At 43.0% G+C, this 22,335-nt stretch overlaps 1 protein-coding gene across 1 annotated transcript in view; it reads right to left on the minus strand.

Annotated features, from left to right (window-relative positions):
- Positions 1–22,335, minus strand: part of LOC111221701 (dihydropyridine-sensitive L-type skeletal muscle calcium channel subunit alpha-1-like) — a 90,222-nt gene that overhangs the window by 9,652 nt on the left and 58,235 nt on the right. Inside the window, exons 33-38 of the mRNA XM_022745212.1 lie at positions 20,371–20,462; positions 17,647–17,806; positions 13,773–13,900; positions 11,513–11,609; positions 9,949–10,051; positions 8,235–8,336 (exon numbers count right to left, since the gene is read on the minus strand). Of these exons, the coding sequence (XP_022600933.1) occupies positions 8,235–8,336; positions 9,949–10,051; positions 11,513–11,609; positions 13,773–13,900; positions 17,647–17,806; positions 20,371–20,462 (682 nt within the window). The remainder of the gene's footprint in view (positions 1–8,234; positions 8,337–9,948; positions 10,052–11,512; positions 11,610–13,772; positions 13,901–17,646; positions 17,807–20,370; positions 20,463–22,335) is intronic.

Below are 22,335 nucleotides of genomic sequence, written 5' to 3' on the forward strand. Positions count from 1 at the left end.
CTGGGGGATCCTGAGGTGTTCCCAGGCCAGATGGGATATATAATCCCTCCAGGGACTTCTGGCTGAGAACCATGGCCTCAGACTTGGAGGTGCTGACTCTCATCCCGGCCGCTTCACACTCTGCTGCAAACCGCCCCAGTGAGCACTGGAAGTCACGCTCTGATGAGGCCAACAGAACCACATCATCTGCAAAAAGCAAAGATGCAGTTCTGAGGTTCTCAAAGATGACACACTCCTCACCTTGGATGTGCCACAAGTAAAGAGCTGTTCCATTATTCCACAGCCAGGACGGAATTTGCATTGTGTCTCCTGAATCTGAGGTTCAACAATTGGTCTCCTTTCAACATCTCCCATTTCTGTGACAACCATCCAGCTCTGTTCGTATGTTACTGTCAGTTACAGTTACTTAACGTAATGTAACGTTATAAGTTATACTGACGTTGACGTTTATCCAAATATTTGTTATGTTATGATGCTGTGTGTTGTGAACACTAAATAATGTTTTGGTCACCAGTGAATTAAGCTAACATTACCTAGGTAATGTTAGCTGTTCTCCAATCTTGTCAGTTTGTCAGTTACCATGTTATCATGTTCAATGTTCTGAGTGATAGAATTTGTCAGAATGGACAAATGAGTGGAAAAAAACACAATATACAGCAATGTTATATTTTTGATTAATGTTACAGCTTGTGCAAAAGTGAATAATAAAATAATAACAAGGCACTTCCCAGAAGACCACACTACTGACAGTGGGGAATCAAGAAAGAGCAATTAGTGTGCAACACTACAGACAATGCTGCAAATATACAAAAGCCCTTTGAGAAGTTCCCAGACCTTTGGCTTGGGTGCTTCGACCACAATTTAAACCTCGCCATCACAAAGGTCCTGGAGAACAAGCGTGTAGAGGCCGCTATCCGAGCCTGCTGTCACCTTGTCCAGGGGTTCTCGAGGAGCTGGAAGTGAAAGAGGGTGTTGAAGGCTAAACAAGTAGCTCTGGAGCTCCCACTGCAGTCACTGATCCACGATGTGGGATCAACATATAAGATGTTGGAACGGTTCCTCAGCCAACAACAGGCAATCGTGCCTCTAGCAGGTGAAAGAGGGGCATGGCACTTGATGCCAAAGGACTCTGACATCACCATCATGAAGCAAGTGTGTGAGCTCCTTGGCCCTCTTAGCCACTTCATAGATGCCCAGAGACCGGGGTCACACTCTCTGCTATCAAGGAGGATGATGAGGGAGGACCTTGACTCAAGGTATTCTGAGAAAGCAGTGAGAGAGATGGATGTAGTGTTTCATTGACCCTTGCTTCAAGGGAAACTATGCAGAGGATCCTGAAAAAACAACAGTCAACAACTGTGTACAGGAGGCCCTACAACTGGCACCTGTAAAAGTGAGACAGGAACGTAAACCAACAGAGCCTGTTGCCACCCCTACTGACAAAGGGACAAGTAATGGCCTGGCTGGGTTGCTGAAGAAGATCATTGCAAAAAGGCAGCAGAGAGCTGAAGAAGAAGACAGTAACCCAGAAGAAGTGGTGAGATGAAATGATGATGAGATCTAGATTATTTATCCCCAAGGGAAGGGGGAGAAGTTATTTTGTCAACTGCTGTGTTAAGTACAATATATGAATATAACATATAAATATATAAGTGGTGTGTATGCGTGTGTGTGTGCACGTTTGTATGTGTCTGTGTCTCTTTCATCACAGGTGAGAGCAGAGGTGAAGATATACATGTCTCTTCCATCCATTGAAGCCGATGAGGACCGATTGCGGTGGTGGACTGGTCATGCAGGGGAAATGCCTCACCTATCCCGGGGAGAGTGTTCAGTGCCAGTGGGCACATTCTCACACAACAGGATGTTCACTAATAAAAAGATGTGTCCCATCTGTGATGCAATAAAAATGTTTGTTTCTTACCAAAAGGTAAGGCAAAGTCATTTCAATACGTTTTAGAGCTATTTTAAGAGTGCAAAGCATAATGTCATGATAATTGCAATATTGTGAATTGTAATTATTTTGGCCAGGATAATCGTGACCTGAAATTTTCATATCATCCCATGACTAGATGACACTTCCCCTGAGTCTTCACACTCTGCCTCCTCCATGGAGGATGTGTTAGATGGGTTCAGGAGTTCCTCAAAGTATTGTTTTCACCGTTCAATGACATCTCCAATCCGGGTCAGCAGTTCTCCTCCCCAACTGGACACAGCCAGGGTCAAGCCCTGCTTCCCCTTACTGAGTTGCCAAATGATTTGCCATAACTTCCTTGAGGCCAAACGAAAGTTTTCCTCCATCACCTCCCCGAACATCTGCTGCTTCTGGAGACCCCTGGGCCATCCAAGCCCTAAAAGCCTCCTTCTTCAGCGTGATGGCTTCCCTAATCTCTGGCATCCACCAGCGGGTTCTTAGGTTGCCACCTCAACAGGCGCCAATTACCTTGAGGCCACAACTCCTAACCACTAATTCTGCAATGGAAGCTTTGAACATGGCCCACTCGTACTCTATGTCCCCAACCTCCCCCAGGATGCATGAGAAATTCTTTCAGAGGTGTGAGTAGAAGACTTCACGGACAGGGCCTCTACCAGACGTTCCCAGCTCACCCTCCCTACACGCTTGGGTTTACCAGGTCTGTCTGGCAGCTTTACCCACCATCTGATCCAACTCACTACCAGGTGGTCATCAGTTGACAGCTCTACCCCTCTCTTCACCGGAGTGTCCAAAACATATGATATGACCACAAAGTCGATCATCAACCGTTGTCCAAAGGTGCTCTGGCATCAAGTACACTTACATTATGTTCGAAAATGGTGTTCATAATGGCCTTGACTTGCACAGAAGTCCAATAACATAGCACCACTCATGTTCAGATCAGGGAGGCTGTTCCTCCCAATCAAGCCCCTCCAGGTTTCTCAGTCATTGCCCAAGTCTTCAGATTTGTGACTTCAGTCTGACTTGAGTTGTGTCATGTGACCCACATCTGTCACTCAGAGTACATGTAACACCCTTCCATGCAACTATATAGGCAGGGCACTGGGCACTTTTATTTATGGCTGACCGTGCTAGCCTGTGTAACAGTAGAGAAAATTAATGGTTTTGTACCCTTTAAAACTTATTTATGAATTTTAATTAAATGGCATTGCCTCCACTTAACAGGAAAAATGTGAAATATAGATTTTAAATCGTCTCGTCTTGTCGTCTCCTGCTTATCCGGATCCGGGTCGCAGGGGCAGCAGCCTCAGCAAAGAGGTCCAGACGGCCCTCTCCCCAGCCACTTCCACCAGTTCCTCCGGGAGAATCCCGAGGTGTTCCAAGGCCAGCCGCGAGATATAATCCCTCCAGCGTGTCCTTGGTCGGCCTCGAGGCCTCCTCCCGGTGGGACATGTCCGAAACACCTCCCCGGGGAGGCATCCAGGAGGCATCCTCACCAGATGCCGTAGATCGACCGGAAAATTGAGAGCTTCGCCTTCCGGCTTAGCTCCCTCTTCCCCACAACGGACCGATTCAGTGCCCGCATCACTGCTGACGCCGCCCCAATCCGCCTGTTGATCTCCCGCTCCATCCTACCCTCACTCGTGAACAAGATCCCGAGATACTTAAACTCCTCCACCTGAGGCAAAGCCTCCCCCCCGACCCGGAGCGGGCAATCCACCCATTTCCGGGTGAGAACCATGGCCTCAGACTTGGAGGTGCTGATCTTCATCCCAGCCGTTTCACACTCGGCCGCGAACCACCCAAGCGAGAGCCGAAGGTCGGCGCTCGATGAAGCTAGGAGGACCACATCATCCGCAAAAAGCAGAGACGAGATCCTCCCGCCACCGAACCCAAACCCGTCCACCACCCGGCTGCGCCTAGAAATTCTGTCCATAAAAGTTATGAACAGAACCAGTGACAAAGGGCAGCCCTGGCGGAGTCCAACCCTCACCGGGAACAGGTCCGACTTACTGCCGGCTACGCGAACCAGACTCACACTCCTTTGGTACAGGGATTTAATGGCCACTAACAAGGGGCCATCCACCCCATACTCCCGGAGTGCCCCCCACAGGGAGCCCCTGGGAACACGGTCGTAAGCCTTCTCCAAATCCACAAAACACATGTGGACTGGATTGGCAAACTCCCATGCTCCCTCCAGCACCCTAGCGAGGGTAAAGAGCTGGTCCACAGTTCCACGCCCAGGACGAAAACCACATTGCTCCTCCTCGATCTGAGGTTCAACTATCGACTGGGCCCTCTTTTCCAGTACCCTGACAAAGACCTTATCAGGGAGGCTGAGGAGTGTAATTCCACGGTAGTTGGAACACACCCTCTGGTCACCCTTCTTAAAGATGGGGACCACCACCCTGGTTTGCCACTCCAAAGGCACTGCCCCCGATGTCCACGCAATGTTGCAGAGGCGTGTCAACCAAGACAGCCCTACAACATCCAGAGCCTTGAGATACCCAGGGCGGATCTCATCAACCCCCGGGGCTCTGCCACCGCGCAGTTGTTTCACTACCTCGGCGACTTCTGCCCCGGAGATTAGATCATCCATCCCCAGGTCTCTTGGCTCTGTTTCCTCCACGGAATACGTGTTGGTGGGATTGAGGAGCTCCTCAAAGTATTCCTTCCACCGTCCTAATATATCATCAGTTGACGTCAGCAGCTCCCCGCCCCCACTGTAAACAGTGTGAGCGAGTTGCCGCCTTCCCCCCCTGAGGCGCCGGACGGTTTGCCAGAACCTTTTTGGAGCCGATCGATAGTCTTCCTCCATTGTCTCACCGAACTCCTCCCACGTCCGAGTTTTTGCCTCAGCAACTGCCGCGGCTGCACTCCGCTTGGCCCGCCGGTACCAGTCAGCTGATTCCTGAGACCCACAGGCCAACCACGCCCTGTAGGCCTCCTTCTTCAGCCTGACGGCTTCCCCCACCCCTGGTGTCCACCAGCGGGTACGGGGGTTACTGCCACGACTGGCCCCAGCTACCTTGCGGCCGCAGCTTGCAACAGCCGCCTCAACAATAGCAGAGCGGAACAAGGCCCATTCGGACTTAATGTCCCCCACTGCCCTCGGGACGTGATTGAAACTCTGCCAGAGGTGTGCATTGAAAATCATCTTGACGGGTTCTTCCGCCAGGTTTTCCCAGCAGACCCTCACAACCCGTTTGGGCCTGCCAGGTCTGCGCGGCGTCTTCCATCCATCTGATCCAACTCATCACCAGGTGGTGGTCGGTTGACAACTCTGCTCCTCTCTTCACCCAAGTGTCCAAAACATGCAGCCGCAGGTCTGACGATACGACTACAAAGTCGATCATAGACCGGCGACCCAGGGTGTCCTGGTGCCAAGTGCACCTGTGGACATCCTTATGTTTGAACATGGTGTTAGTTATGGCCAAGCTGTGACTAGCACAGAAGTCCAATATTTGAACGCCGCTCGGGTTCAGATCAGGCAGGCCGTTCCTCCCCACCACACCCTTCCAGGTCACGCTGTCATTGCCCACGTGAGCGTTGAAGTCTTCCAGTAGGACAATGGAGTCCCCTTTCGGGGCACTTTCCAGCACCCGTCCCAAGGACTCCAAAAAGGGCGGGTAGTCTGAACTGCTGTTCGGCGCATAAGCACCGACAACAGTCAGAACCTGATCCCCGACCCGAAGGCGCAGGGACGCAACCCTTTCGTCCACCGGGGTAAACTCCAACATACAGGCAGAGAGCCTGGGGGACATCAAAAAGCCCACCCCAGCTCTCCGCCTCTCACCTGGAGCAACTCCAGCAAAGAGGAGAGACCAGCCCCTCTCAAGGACTTGGGTTCCGGAGCCGACGCTATGTGTTGAGGTGAGGCCGACTATATATAGCCGGTATCGCTCGACCTCTTCCACAAGCTCCCGCTTCCTTCCCCACCAGAGAGGTGACGTTCCATGTTCCAAAAACCAGTTTCCGTAACCGAGGATCGGACCGCCAAGGCCCCCGCCTTGGTCTGCTGCCCAATCCACAATGCACCGGATCCCGCTGACTCTTCCTGCAGGTGGTGAGCCCACTGGGAGACGAACCCATGTAGCGGGTTCGGGCTGGGCCCGGCCGGGGCCCTTAATGTTACCTTTTTAACTCAGAACACACCTTAATGAAATGTAAATACCTTATAGACGTGAAAATATGACATAATGACACAGTACTTTAAATTCAAATGAAGAATTGAGTTAACTAAAAGTGTCCCAAAACACTTAAAAGTGCCTCCCCTTACAATATAAACACTCAAGTTTTCAGTTCAAGTCAATTGTTATGGGCTCCGGGTACAGCTCTTGTTGTTGTGTGTTATGTGGTATGGTGCAGTCTTCCTCTTTTGAATTAAGGCTGGAGCAATCGATCTTCTGCTGCTCCAGAAGAGGATCCTCTCATCGTCCTCGCCCCTCTCTGCCTGTGCCTGGGTGGTTGTCATTATTGGCTGGTCCCTCCCCTACTGCGGCGTTGGTCCCAGCTGCCTATCACAAGCCTGCCTGGTCCCATCCTCAGCCGTATAAAGGCTGCCTCGTGGAAATGGCTGGGGGGGGCTGTGATTTAATCTGAGCAGTCCGCCTCTGTGCCTCGTTGTTGTAACTGTAACTGTCAACGTGTGTGCCGTAGCTCTTCTGGAGTGGCTTTGTGAGTATGAATGTTAATTCGTGGGGGCACTAGTTTCGAAATTTGGGGATCTTGGGCTTTAGTTTTAGTTTAGGTTATCTGTGTTCTTCCCTGTTTATTAGTTTATACTAGCAACACTAGGTTATGGGTGGCTGCTAGACTGTAATTTTTGTTTGACAGGTAAAACGAGAGATAGGGTTTTATTTTCGTTGTGTTCTGATATAGTAAGTAGGGATTGCTCAGGTTAGGGAGCGGGGTTTGTTTTGTTTGTTTTATGTTTTGGTGCCACCCGCCGCTCTTTCCCTTTGTTCTTCGCCGAGCGATTCATTTGTGTTGTGGTTGTACCATTTTTGTTGGTGCTAAACAATAAACGGCAGTACTTGCCTGATACCATCATCAAAATGTTGCTTCTCTTGTTCCTAAACATCTGCAGGTTGTAACATCAATCTTATCAATAGTTACCCGTTAAGTTCAGATTTCAGCTTCACAATGGGCACACACACACTAGCATGCACTCAAGTTTACAACCAAAACTAAAATAGTATCCTTTAAACCAAAAAAGTTGAACCGTTGGAGGCCTGAGTCGTTGGGAGCGTTGTGACCAAAACAAATGGCCGATTCACTTGCTACTGCAAGCAAAGAAAATAAAAGCATGTGCACTGGTTAGTTTCTACTCACAAATACATCAGTTCTCATCTGCAGCATGAGCAAAAGGTGAAGAGCAGGGCAATGGTTGACAAGTTGACCAGTCAATGAGGGTACAGGCTGGCAATAACAGTCGCAATGGAGTTAAAGCTAAATGAGAGACTTCTACTCATCCAGTGGGTCCAAAGAGTATCTCCAGGTCCACTGAGTATCGTTATTGTCTCCTTTAGCCCATGGCTTTCATCTACGGATTCGCCATTACATCCTGCATCTCTACCTTTCTGATAGGGCTGTCAAGATCCTAACTACCAATGCAACTAAGAAAACAAAAGATAGACAACTTAACACCCTCTGAGATTAGGTTATGAGCTGACCACGCTACTGTTTGTTTACTGCAAACAAATCTGTTTGAATTTCAATGAAGTTTATTATCTCGATGACAAAGACTTATTAGTCTGCTTATATCTCTGATTTTTTAATCCCTTTTGAACTGTTTTTTAAAAACACAATGAACAGATTTTATTGTGACATTTCATATCTTTTTAAGAACATATTTATCTTAATTATTTGTCAATTATTATTTCTCTGAAATACCGTTTTTTACACTGGGCTACATACAGTTTAACTTAATCAGTAATTTTACATCGAATTGAATGTGCCATCTTCTCTCCACTGTGTGGTCATGTGAAAGATAGATCATGTCATTTTTCCACATATGAATCTTCCTTTTCAGACTTTCTCTGCATTTGATAGGAACTGTATTCACAGTATGTTAGTCCTTCAGTTTAATAAAGCTTTTACTCCTTCAGAATAAATCAAATTTTTTTTCTCAGAAAGCTAAAGAAGTTCCTGCCTTCTACATTCTCTTAATTCTTCTTTAACTCTGTATGGACCTCAGCTCCCGTGGAACCTGAAGTCCACACTGAGGTAAAGAAGAACGGGAACAGGTCAATGTATGGTGGTGTGTCTCCTGACGACTGCCTTGTTGTTGAACACTGACCTCCAATAGGTGGGATGACCTGATCCAGTAACTTCATGCTGGTGCGCTTCCAGATCTTCTTGATAATTGCCCTAAGCTCCTCATTGGCTTTTTCAAAGTTACCTGATGAAAGGAAGAAGCAGAATGAGATTAAGGAAATGACTGAGATCCACGGACAAATTCATAAAATCATCAATAACCAAGTATCACACATAACGAAGCTGCGAGTCAAACTATAGGTTCCAGTTACAGTCATGTAGCAGCTGAGGAGGAAAAATGTTGCTCAGTGCAGTTTCTTCACCTCTTGAGTCTTATGGTCCATAGCAGAGATGTGTCTCCAAAGAGCCACTCACCTGAGAGGAAGCTCATCTGGAGCAATCTCTGTTCCTTCAACCTCCCACTGAAGATGGCTCAGATACTAATCTACTGTTTTAAAGAAAATGTAACTCTTTAATTAATATAATTAGGCTGTCACTTGAAATGACTGTGGAAGAGCTATACTGATGGTATAGCTTTATCGCAGATCAACTTCTGTAAGGGCATGTACATGTGTGTATACATGTTATGCTATGGTTGTGGGGACAAATTTGGGTTTGAAACCATCAGTGTGTTATTTTGACCAGTTGTGACAGCTTCAAAAGGCTTTTTGAGGGACACCTGCAGGGACTGAGGTCAGTGTAAGGATAAGTCTCTACGACATTAATGAAACTCAAAGTAAAGTCCCTTGTACAGATTGAAATGTGAGGAGTGAAGTACAAGCAGCAGACACATTCAAAATTTATCCAGGAATTTTCTCGTCCTGTATATTGCCGTAGGCTACTACCACTATGCTTACATCTATGTTTACCATTTTTTTCTACCATAGCCTATCATGTAAATATGTTATCCTGCTTTAACACTAGAATTCTCCGTCTGGGCTCAATAAAGTTGTATCTCATCCTTACACTGATAAAAACGTAGAAAGCAGACTGACTTCAACAGTGTCTCACTATCTTACTTCACTTATTGTATTTCATTTATTTTACTCACTACGGTAAAAAAATAAACATAAATTCTTGTGTTTAATTTTTGTAAGAAAGCCACCAATACTTGTGGAATTTTTTTATGGGATTTTTTTTTGTAGTCATTATTAATGACATTAAATTAATGTCATGGATAGCATGTATAAGGTTCAGTTTAAAGCTCATGTGTGACTAGAGCAGGTCGTTGTCTGGAGAATCCACTGTGAGTGTTGATGGTGTTTCTGAACTGTGACTGATGTGAAACTGGAAGAATATAAATCAAACATACTTGTGTCATATCCTCCCTCCTGCGTGATCGACCAGTTCAGTGTTCCCTCTATTTAAGCTCTGTGTTTGGTCTACACCAGCTCCTCTTTAGTGGCTAAATGCTCCACTATGTTCACCAGCTGCACTCTGACTGAGTCTGTCTGCTGTTGGTGGCTTTTTAAAGATGTTTCTCTGAAAACGCTATGAGAGTGAACCAGAACAGTAAAGCTGTGTCTGGATCAATAATGACCTGAAACTCACTATAAAGCTAAGACACCTTTCACATCAGCTTGTTTTCCACAGTCATTCCATTAATTATTATAAAAATATTCATAATAGACACTTTAATGAGTCCTGCTTCATTATTAGTAATTTTGGTACCATGTCAGAAAATTTGTTTCATACATTTCCAGTCCATATTGATTATAAATGACATAAATATACCAAAGACATTTAATGACACAGACCTTCTGTCTTTATTTTCAGTGCAGTTCTAACCAGAGCAAACAAGGTGGCGTTGAAGGTGACTGTTCCATCACTGTTCAGAGGCATGTTCATGGAAACCAGCCTCTGTAAATACAACACACACGCACACACACACAAGACAATGTAGAAATGTTAATCAGAGCTGATTTTATAAATTATTAGAAACAAAAATGTACTTCTTTATATTTTCCATTCAATTTTCTTATCCTCTTTTAAGTTGGCTGTGATCAACCCCTGTTCATACTCACCATCCATGGTCATTTAGTGTAAAATACAACCAATCACAGCCGCAACCTGAGGTCCTCAGTCAAAGCTCTGTTAGCTCCTAGCTTCTCCTTCTCTGTTCAGGCCCCCCTCTTTGGAACAACCTCCCTGAGGAGATTAGACTGGCTATCTCTCTATCCTATTTTAAATTCCTCTTAAAGACAAATTTTTTACAGGTGTACTCTCTTGGGGCTCGCGGTCTGAATCTACTTCTAACTTTTTAATATTATTATATTAACTCATTCTCCTGTTTCTTATTTTATTGATTCATTTAATAATTTTAGACTGATTCATCTTATTTTACTAGACCTCACTGTCACTCTCTCCTCTTATATCTCCTCCCCAATGTTGGAAAAACTTTCCACTGATTTTATTCCTCTGCACTGGCGAGAGTGCGTATTATTTTGGTTTGTTGCCTTGTTGGAACCTCAACCTTCAACTTTGGCACAAATATTCACTTGGACTAAAGGATGAACTGATTAAAATTTGGTGGTCAAAGGTCAAGGTCGCTGTGACCTCGCAAAACACGTTTTTGGCCATAACTTATAAATTCATACACTAATTATGACACAATTTAACTCAAATGTCTATAAGGATAAAATAAATTGATGTCATTTTATATCCCAAAAGGTCAAAGGTCAACTGCACTGTGACATCATAATGTTCTGCAAAACACTTCTGGCTATTATTCAACACTGTAACTCAGGAAGGAGAGACTGTGACCTCTTGGCTGGTTGGTGGAGGAAACAGGAAGAGGTGATTCTAGTTAAATCTGTTTTTCCTATCATTTATTAGTATTGTTCAAGCTAGTGGAAAGAGGAAGTGTAAACAGCACTAATCAACAAAGCTAATTTGTAGTGCATAGTGAGTAAACTTTACATTAGTCTGTGGTAATTGGCTGACATGGAAAATGTTGTTATTACACTGGGAACTTTTTCTACTCTGTAGCGGTCAGATGGAGTAAATGCACCGGTATTGCACCTCCTAGGGATCACCACTAGTGACTGAGAGGACAACATGATTAACATACGCGGTATATTGATCTATTTTGTGCTGTTCCTCAGAGTAGAACCTTCAAGAACCTTCACAGTGCTTAAGTGGCCTTTATCGCTCCATGAATTAGACCTACATGACCTTGTATTTCTGGAGGCACTCATCTAGTTGATGGTAGTAGGTACTGAACTGATAATTCATCACAAACAACTGGACTAGAAGAACCACAAACATCAGTTAGGACCTGCCATTACCGACAGCAGGATTCTGGGTGTACATGTTCCTCACCTTACAGGCGATACGATGAGGACAAAACTTTCCAAACCCCAGGGGGGGAGGTATTCTCCGAAGGAGTGTCACCACATCAAGGTGCTTAATCCGCCCTCTGTAAGAGTCAAAGATGTTATATTCACACAAACACAGACTGAGAATCTTACTCAGACTTAGAAAATCATGAGCATTTTTCTGCTGTTCAGACAAATGTGCCAAACAGAACCCTACATATGCGCCAATTTTTTAGTAGACTCTCTTTGACAATTAACTCCTGGACCAAAGGTATCTCCCTGAAGACATGAATCTCACAGTCACTACCACTACTAGCAGCATAAAGTCATTATATATGTTTATCAACAGGACCAGCCCACCAACTGTCACATCAACTTTCCAAAGAAGCTTTTAATTACTGACAGAGTTCAACTTAATATGTCTTGATAATATATTTGATAATTTAGGACATCAAAACATAGCCACAGCTCACTTGCACAACATGTTCTTTTGAAAACTTTAGATAAAAGCTTTACATAACATCTTTCCCTGACTATAACCAGGCGATGTAAGAGTCTAAACAGAACCTTAAAACTGTTTCATAATGCAGGAGTCACTTAAGGTGGATACTTTACTGAAAGACTGATAAATGGTGTCTGTGAACATTGTATTGATACATTCAATGTCTATTTATTTACAACATATTTGGTGTTGTCAGGGCAGGACTGAGACCTACCAGAAATCTCCAGCTAACCTTTGCTGAGGACTCTTTGGTGATGGTGGTCGACCCTCAGCTGCCTAGGGCCTTCTTGCCCATAGGATGCATCATCAAGACTCATCCTAGCCCTGATAGTCACATCAGGTCAGCTAAAGTGACGATCAAGGACCATGTCTACACCAGACCAGTTGTCAGGCTAGTTGTACTCCCAGCAATCCCTTCTGATGAAGTTGAGCCTTTTATGTGAGCAAATGAATTTCATTTATTTGGGGACAGCTGTATAAAAGGGCCCTATGTGATAATCAGTTTTGTTGCCTGGCACCTAATCCGCTGAGGTGCGCATGCCTAAACAAAGGGTTTGGTGGAAATTAAGCTCTCATTCAGGAAGTGACGAGTGTACCTTGGTCGGTTCTTCTTCCCCACAAGAGTTGTGAGAGAAAGTTTACTTAACCTTATTGTTGGGTGCATGACAAGAAGTAAGTGGTGACTATAATATTTCCATACACGTCAGTATACGGTTTATTCTGTGCTTGAAATCGTTCATGTGAAGTCTGAACTATTGTAAGCTGGTTAATGTCGATTGGCTCAGTGGGGGGTAATTTAGTCAAGTGCCCGTGTTGACCTCACTGAGTTCCAGTTATCTAGTGTCTGGTAATGTTATTTCAGTCATGTCTTATTTGGAGCTGCCACGTACTGTCAGCGAGTGCGGTAATTAATGTGGCAGCCAGTCTGTTAAATTATGTGCCATTAGTAGGTTTGGCCACTAGATGGCACCCTAAGACCATGCAATTCACAGAGTATGTTTAATTGTATAGCAAGAGACTCATTGAGAGAATTGAAGTTGTTCAGTTTTAATGAGAAAGTTTTCCTCTATTTATACATGCGTTTCCTTGTCAGGCTGTATAGCAGCTGATAGCTGTATAGCTGTGAAATGATTAGTATTTCTTTATAATTATATTTAAAGAAATACTATATATAATTATAATTTCTTTATAATTAATATTATTGTTGTGATCTGTAATTATGTTGAGTGCTTGTGTAGATGGAGAGATGGTGCAGAGCCTGTTGTGATATGGCATTTGATTTGTGTTTGCAGAACCACATTCATACCAATAATAAACCCCCTGACCATCTCATCAGTTGTGTCATCATTCCATGTTTTAACAGGCATTCCCTGGGCAAATGCAAATCACCTAGAATCAACAATCATCAATCAGCTCTGAGCTATCCATCCCACTCTACACTATTATTAATGAAAATTATCATTAGACCTCACACTAACTTCATGATAATCATCCTCTGGCACTACTGGGAGTGTGGTCTGCCCCACATAATTCAGTGCAATGACATCAGAGAAGAGCAAGGTAACACAACTACATAAACATATGCAGGTCCTGATCCAGATCCCTGTCAGAGCTACTGTATTACATGCGCATGCATGCACACACACACAAACACACACACACACACACACACACACACACACACACACACACACACACACACACACACACACACACACACACACACACACACACACACACACAAACAAACACACACACTTACGTAGCCTCAGGGTCATATTCAGCCCAAATTTTCTTGAACTCATCCAAATGCTGGGGGCCAAGGATCGACCAATCACGTGTCAGGTAGTCGAAGTTGTCCATGATGACAGCAACAAACAGGTTGATAATCTGTGAGGGACAGAGGCCATGTGTGTGTTCACTGTGTGTTTGTGTGTTAGTATCATGTGCCTGCAATAGCAAGGCAAGAGCATTGAAGGCATATATTACTGTCCTGCATGCTTATTAGCAGCATTCACAATAGTGACACACTTGATATTATTTATAATTTTTGAAATATTAATGTTTTTATGATATTTTTTGCCTTTGAAATTAATTTAGATGATGTTCAAATCCTTGAAAACTTCAGCCTCTTTAAACTTCAACTACTTCAGCATACTTTTAGCTACAGGATTCATTCAAACTTTGAACTGTACACAAGCCTTTCAGCTATTCAAAGTTTATTCAACTTTTTGATCTCTTCAACAGTTTTTGATTCATCACAGTTATGTTTTAATGCTTTTTTCTGATCATTTTTGAGTTTGTAATGGGTGTGTATTGCAGAGCTGCCGACTATCACACATTGAGCGTGAGACTCATGCAAATTACCCTTTTCACCTGCTCTCATGCCCCACCTCCGATTTCTCACACTGGGGCAGCTATTTCCATGGTCATTAGACTGCAATTATATTTAGGCTGTAGCGAAGAGCCCCCATATAGACATTTACAGTCAGGCCAACTTATGGCCATCTATAGTAGGGACCCCTTTCAAGACGGGACGCCTGGACCAATCTTTCGCTTTTCATTGCAAAAGTTATGAGCAGTTTGGGATTTAGTGCTGGTGTGTTCCTCAACCTCGATCTTTCCGTGCCCACTTTCTAAAAGTCTATGCATACAGGTAAGTGTAAGTTGCTTATTTATGAGCATTTGGATGAGTGTTAATGTGTATTCTTTTCAGCTGAATTGCTGTTATCAACTCTGTCGCTAATATGTAACTTTGAAATCCACAAATTAACCGACATAGCTGAGCTTGTCTTAACTGAGCCAGCTTAGCAAGACTAAGTGTTTTTGTTAGCAATTGTGAAAGCTTAAGTGACACATATTGCAGGCATGGCTGAAATGTTAATATATTGCTACAGCTTGATAAACCATTTGCATTCTTAATACACCAATTAAAATTTTTACATTTTTTATGTGTGGTATCAGGAGGCTGCTGTAATGATTGCCTGTCAACATCTGAAAACATCATTAAAATAAATTTTTGGTCATCCATCCATCCACACATACTGAGGTTGTGATCTTTGGCTACCAAATGATCCCTCTGGTTGCCAGGAACTGTTATTTCTATGTTCATTTGTTAATGGTTAGGTTTTAGGTTAAGCATGATTAGATGTCTTGAAATGGCACAACACCCCCCACCCCCACCCAAAAATCCCCTTTCTCACTCCAGATTTTTCTGAAAAGTTGTCAGCCCTGGTATTGCGTGGTATGTTCGGGGCTAGAGTGGATGATATTATCGCTAGAGTGGGAGAAGCTCTAAGAGCATCTATAAGGCAAAACAGCACTGTGTATGTGTATGTGTTCATATCTTTCTATGATTGTGAGGACAATTTTGTTAAGAACCCATTTTTGTACACATATAAAGACACACAAATCATCTCCACCTTTGATCCCTCACCTTATAAAAAAAATTCATCATTTCGGCATACAATTTTTCAAAGCACTGTACTTCAATTAATATGAGTTGCTTTGTTAACCATTTTAGCATTGTGTTGGGGTGATCTTTTTAATAGGACTTGTATCTTTCCCTCCAATATCCCATTTTGAAACACAAGTTTCATCATAAAAGCTGTTGTCTGCCTAGGGAGACAGAGGGGATTGTGTGTGTTTCCTTCCTCCCGCTGGTGGCCACAGTTGCCAGTGGAAACCGGTGTCTCAGCAGGTGCTACTCAGCAGGTGTTACTGGGCAGAAATAGGCAAAGTTGATTCTGATTGGCTAATTAGACCCATTAATTAAAGACACACACACACACACACACACACACACACACACACACACACACACACACACACACACACAGTGCCTTAGAAGCTATCGTCACCGTTTGGGGATATAGTGGTACAGCTTCATTGCAGATCAACTTCTGTTAGGGCATTTACACGTGTGTATACATGTCTTGCTATGGTTGGGTTTGAAACCATCAGTGTAGGGATGGGAATTGATAAGATTTTATTGATACCAATACCATTATTGATTCTGCTTATCGATCAGATTCTTTATCGATTCCCTTATCGATTCCTGTTGATTTTCTGTGTGGAAAAAAGTACGCCTATACAAGTTTTCATTATCAACAATGCAAATTTTCAGTCTCTGAACACTGAACAAAATAGATAACTACTCTGTAGTTGTTCAGTCCCTTGAATAGGGGGTGCTGTCTGCCTCTTTAGGTCTATCTTGTATAAATTTACAAAAAAAGGAAAAAAAAAAAACAGCTCTCGGACAGGAGCCGGCTCCCATCGTTTAGTTAAAAGAGCCGGCTCGTTCGCGACCGACACATCACTAATACGTACCTTCACTGCTTGGCTGAGACTGGGAACCACTCATTGACCAGTGGTGCAAAGCATCAAACACATAGCATTCCTGATATTTAATGCCCTGCTGCGTCTACAAATGTTTCATGTTTGTTTTGAAATTAACCCACACTTACTCAAATCCTTCATTGTCGCTCACGCTGACTATCTCTCGCGAAAGCGGGACGTCTTTGTTTTACAAGGCTAAGTGGAAGGCATGATAAGATAATCGTTAAGCATAAAGGCAAATGATGTCGATGGATCGAGCCAGTTGGAACCTGTTCCCAACTGGAACCAGTTCTCAATTCCCATCCTTACATCAGTGTGAGGTTATTGAGGGACACCTGCAGTGACTGAGGTCAGTGTCAGGATAAGTCTTTACAACTCTGCATTATGAATGTACTGAATGTTAAACATATAAACACAATGCATCAGCTATATCCACAACTGAAGTGAGATTGCATGTGAGCCAGCCTTTGCTGCAGTAAGTCTGTTACACCAAGTAACCTGGTAGTAAGGAATAAAGTCCTAAAGCCTTTTTAAAAATATGGTTGGAAAGTCTCTGGAAATTATGGTGTCAGCAGAATATGCACTGGCAAGGCCCAGGTTGGGGAAAGTTAGGGAATTTTTGGAAATCTGCCACTATTATCATAACCTGGTAGCCCGGTTTGTGGAAATCCAGGGCAGACTAGACACCATTATTTCCAAGGCAATATTGGTTGTTTTTAGAAAAATGGGTGGAGAGTCCACCTAAGAAGGAGGGATAACTAACTATATAAGATGGTACACAGGCACTCTGTCTTCAGTTTGGATCCTGATCTGATCTCGCTTTTATTCTTGTAAAAGAATACATTCTACTGCATTGGACTCTGACCATCCCCAGTAACTTATTTTTGAATTGTTTGTGACTCCAGTAAATGTGCAGCTTTGTTGAAAGTTAAGTGTTGGTGAAGAGGTCTAGACTTAAACTGTGGCCCAGACCTGGATTTCTTTTCTCCAACAGACCTGACAAAGACCAAAACTGAGACAAAGACCAGACAAAGACCTGACAAAGACCAGATCTGTTAGAAACTCTTAGTTGTAGGAAGACTGTTTGACTGAATCTTTGTTCTGAGTTTGATGTTTGAGACCTGATGACTTTTTTGATGTTATGGCAGACAGTCAACACTTGTTAGCATGGTAAGCTAGTGACTCCCCAACTGCAAACATCAGTCTTGTGTTTGTTCTTATTTACCCCTAGTTCTGAACATGTGAAGTGTTTAAGCTCACACTAGAGTAATGTGTATTGAGTGTGTGTGTTGTCTTACCAGAAAGGCACACAGCATGTAGAAGCTCATGAAGTAGATGATGGCGAAGTTGGATCCACAGGTGTACTCCTCCCCGGGCAGGTAGTCTGACTTAGGGTCACATTTTTTTCCGTACATACAGGCTAACATCACTTCATGCCAGGCTTCACCTGTAGCACATCTGCACAAGATTCATCAAATCTTCACATCAGGCCTGATACACTGAACACAGTTTGTCAACACTCCATTATTACTTTTGTTTTAACTTTGACTGCCTTTGTACAGATGGTTTCAGTTTCTAATATTTGAGCAACACAAATATTATCATAGTTTTATAATGCAATCACTGTTCAAATATTCATGAGTTAATTTGCATGTTAGCTGATAATAAACAGAGATGTGAGATTGTGTCATTCTATATTTATTGAAAATGTCAACAGCTGAGGATGACGCTGCACTGATCACTAGTGATGTTCAGACTGCAGTGTAAAGGATATAGTGATGTTTGTTTGAACCAGTCTGTTTTTTTTCTGTTGTTCTTATGTTTCTTATTTATAATTGTAGTCTTTGTTTTTATTTGTGAATATTTAAAAAATGTTTTCTCATAAAATGTTTATTTCTCATGTTTAACACATTTTTGTCCTAAAAGAAAAATGTCTGATTAAAAAATAAACATAATTAATAATGTAATGTAATAATTTATTTGACTTTAATGGAGACATATCTGTGCAAATTATTGAAAGTGCGTTTTTGCTGTTGTCGTGGTAGTTTGAATCAGCACTCAGACCCTCGAGCTCCATCTAAACTCTTGAACATTGGAACAGAGCCAGGAGAGCTAATGGACTGAGGTCTGAATAAACCTCACAGCTTGAATGAGCTTGTTATGTTGTGACCACCCTGGATCTGTAGAACTGGAAGAAGCAGCAGACTGTGACAGGCTGGAGGAGAACAGCTCAGACTGCCATGTCACATATCCACAGCAAGATCAAATGGCCAGTCCAGAGCTTTCAGTCCCTGAGAGTGGGCCTCTTGACATCCCTCATACCAGACCCACTCCACATCATCCCACAGCAGAGAGGTCTGTGTTCTGAATTCCACATGGCATGAGCTGCATTTGGTTATTGGTGCATCAGACTGTAGCAACTCTAGGGAACTTCCACAATGCACCTGGTGCTCATCATCAACATTTCTACTGTTCACAACAGTAGTAGTAGACACCAAAGCACATCATTACGTCACTGTGAGCAGCCTCATGTCCAGCTAGCTTGGCTGCATATGTTGGATCTGACTTTACATGTAAACAGATTTCTGTTTCATGTGTAACTCTGAACTTCTCCAGTAAATTGAGGTTTTACTGGTGTCACTGGTCTGCTGCTTCTTCCAGTTCCACAAATCCAGATTCTCCGGGTTGTTGTCTGAGTACATAAACTTCCTTCTTTAGTTTGTGGAACAGGACTGTGTGATCCCAGCTCTGCTGTCCACAAGAGACTGTTGTGAGTTAACCTTTTAAACTGGAGGCTACTTTCTGTGGTTACTTTCTCAAACATTTAAAAAAAGACTGTATGTTTGAGTTCTCACCCAAAGGTGAGTAGTTTTACTTAATATCTAAGGCTGGTTCAGCTGCTTCTGTAACGTTCTCAAACATTCTGTAATGTTCTCTAATATTCTCCAACATTCTGTAATGTTCTGTTTTGTTCTCCAATGTTCTCCAACGTCCACTGATGTTCTCTACTTTAGTTTGGGTCAAATCCCTCTTGTGAGTTTGGTCTAGAGCTTCCTTCTTTTCTGAGTTTTTTATTAAATTTTTCTTTAACTTTTCTTTCTCCTGCTCTGACCAAATATTTGTTTAAATCAGATGAAATAACATATTTTCTGCCAAGTAAGGTTCTTGCACTTCAAACACATTTAACTTTGAGTCTCTAACCAGTCATATACTCAGTTCCAAACGTTGACAAATCAGAAGCCATCACTCACTGATGCACAGAAATCACAAAAATACCAAAGAGACACTGCACAAACAGCTGCAGGTCTGTGTTACACTTGCTGATTGCTCACATACAACACAGGAATTAACCAGACCCATCACATACACACTGCATGAATAGGCCACATCTCACACACACACGCACACAGACACACACACACACACACACACACACACACACATAACACACTGCTGTTAGAGCTCATATTCACAGATCCCACAGACTCTTCTGCACAAACTGTATGTTTTAAGGTTCACACTCCTCTACCTTCACCTTGGCTGTTTTTAATAAGATAAATGTGACTCAAGATGCTAATCTGAAATTTACAAAAATTAGCCTCCTTAGCTAAGAAAACAAAACAAACTAGAAGTCAGTTTCTTGCATAGTATTCTGTGATTGATCGATTGAGGAGTGAGGCATCTGTTTTCATCACACATATATATGTGGTCATTTTATTGTGTGATGTGTTGCAAATTTTATGAACCAATTCTGAGAGACGATTAACCACCTAGACCATATCCCATAACAGCTTCCTGTTTACATGCCACAGCAGAGGAAGTACTGGTACCATGATTTGTTCAGGTCACCTCAGTTCTGTTTCTCTCTCTGCCTGATAGACCAATTCCTCAGGAATTGGTCTATCAGGCTCAGAGCTCACGTGTGTGTGTGTGTGTGTGTGTGTGTGTGTGTGTGTGTGTGTGTGTGTGTGTGTGTGTGTGACTGCGTGAGTGCAGTCCCGACAGAGAGTCAGGTGACCCACCTGAATAACAGTAGCACAGCCTGTGGGAATGTCTGGAAGTTGTTGTTCCTGGTGATGTATGTTCCATCAACCAGAGCATTCTTACCAAATATCTGCAGAGAGAGAAGAGAAGGCATTTATGATAGGTCTCATGTCATGTACCTGCTTTACACTGGCTGTTTCTGATCCCAGCCTTGATCCTACATTACAATGGTACACAGTCTACTATCCTGTCTCTCACAAATAAAATGCCATATGAAATCAAATCTTAATTTACATGTACAACTAATTTCAATCACTTTTTTCTCTAAAAATCATTCAATCAGAATTCCCGCTGTTTGTTGCTAGGCAACTGTTGGGACTCTAGTACATTCAGGTTTGTGGAGACCCCATATTTCTTTGTTTCACAGAAAAAGGAACTCACTTCCCCACAGTTCCTCACTGTTGGTTGTGGTCAGTCACAGTTAATCGAGTACTTGTATGTTCACAAACATACCTGTAGTACGTCTCAGTTCTAGAACCTGCATGCAGCTAACCTTCTCCCTCTAACCTGGTACCTCTAGTTTACATGAGCTAGGCTAACAAAGAAACTCACACCTTCCCTCCCCCACACACCAGGTGGTGTCCGCAGCCATTTTAAAAAAGTTGCTTTGTTTACTGCCATCTTGTGTAGTTTTCTTTGTTCAGGTCATGTGGTCACAGCACCCATTTTGAATCGGCCATCTTGGCTTTGTCTGTGTCCCCACAGACACACCTCCATACACACATACACACACACTGACACACACACTGACACACACACACACACATACATATGCTGTAGCATTCACACTATTGTTATTCAAATCCTTATTATTAGTGTGAATGCCCTAGCTGTTCTTCAAATCTTTATATTTTACTATTATTATTCTCATTTTTTCCTTTCCACGGTCTCTCACTACTCCTTCATGCTATTTGTACAAAAACCATTCAATTATGTGTGTACATACACACACACACACACGCACACACACACATACATATACACACACACACACACACACACACACACACACACACACACACACACACACACACACACACACACACACACACACACACACATAGAAAGGTAGACAGGTAGACAGACAGACAAGCAGATAGATAGATAGACAGATAGAAATAGTTTCATTCAGGAAACATTTGACTGTTAATTTCATTTTCTCCTCTGGCAGAAATGTCAGTAAAAATGGTTGATAAACACCACAGATATCAGAGGAGTCTCTAATCAGGTAATTTGACCCAGATGTGTGCCCCCTCCCTCCACTCAGAGGTTGCCATGTTGACAATGCTGTTTCACTGGGTGCCCAGCTGTCTTTCTCTTTAAATAATGTAGCATGTGGAAAACACTGGTTAAAGGTAATCCACCAATCAGAATATATGTAATGTGGAAGCAGTTACATTTCAAACTGAAATTAACAGTCAAATGTTTCCTGAATGAAACTATGTCTATCTGTGTATTTATCTATCTGCCTGTCTGTCTGTCTACCTGTCTACCTTTCTATGTGTCTGTTTGTGTGTGTGTGTGTGTGTGTGTGTGTGTGTATGTGTGTGTGTGTGTGTGTGTGTGTGTGTGTATGTGTGTGTGTGTGTGTGTGTGTGTGTGTGTATGTGTGTGTGTGTGTGTGTGTGTGTGTGTGTAAATGTGTGTCTATGCGTGTGAATTTGTGTGTGTGACTTTGGCAGAAATGTCAGTAAAAATGGTTGATAAACACCATAGATATCAAAGTCCAGCTACAGACTGCTCCACCACTAAATAAAGACAATGATTTACACAAATCTCAACTGGTTTTACTGGAAATATGTGTCAGTTTTAATCAGGAAGCATTCGGCAGTTAGTTTCAGTTTGTCATTCTAACTGACGCAGAAAGACACTTAAATACAGAAAAGAAAAGAGGTACACAGACAGAAAGGCAGGCAGACAGACACAGAAAGGTACACAGACAG

This window comes from Seriola dumerili, unplaced genomic scaffold (genome assembly GCF_002260705.1).
Source record: "Seriola dumerili isolate Sdu_G_001 unplaced genomic scaffold, Sdu_1.0 BDQW01000088.1, whole genome shotgun sequence".
Taxonomy (NCBI): Eukaryota; Metazoa; Chordata; class Actinopteri; order Carangiformes; family Carangidae; genus Seriola; species Seriola dumerili.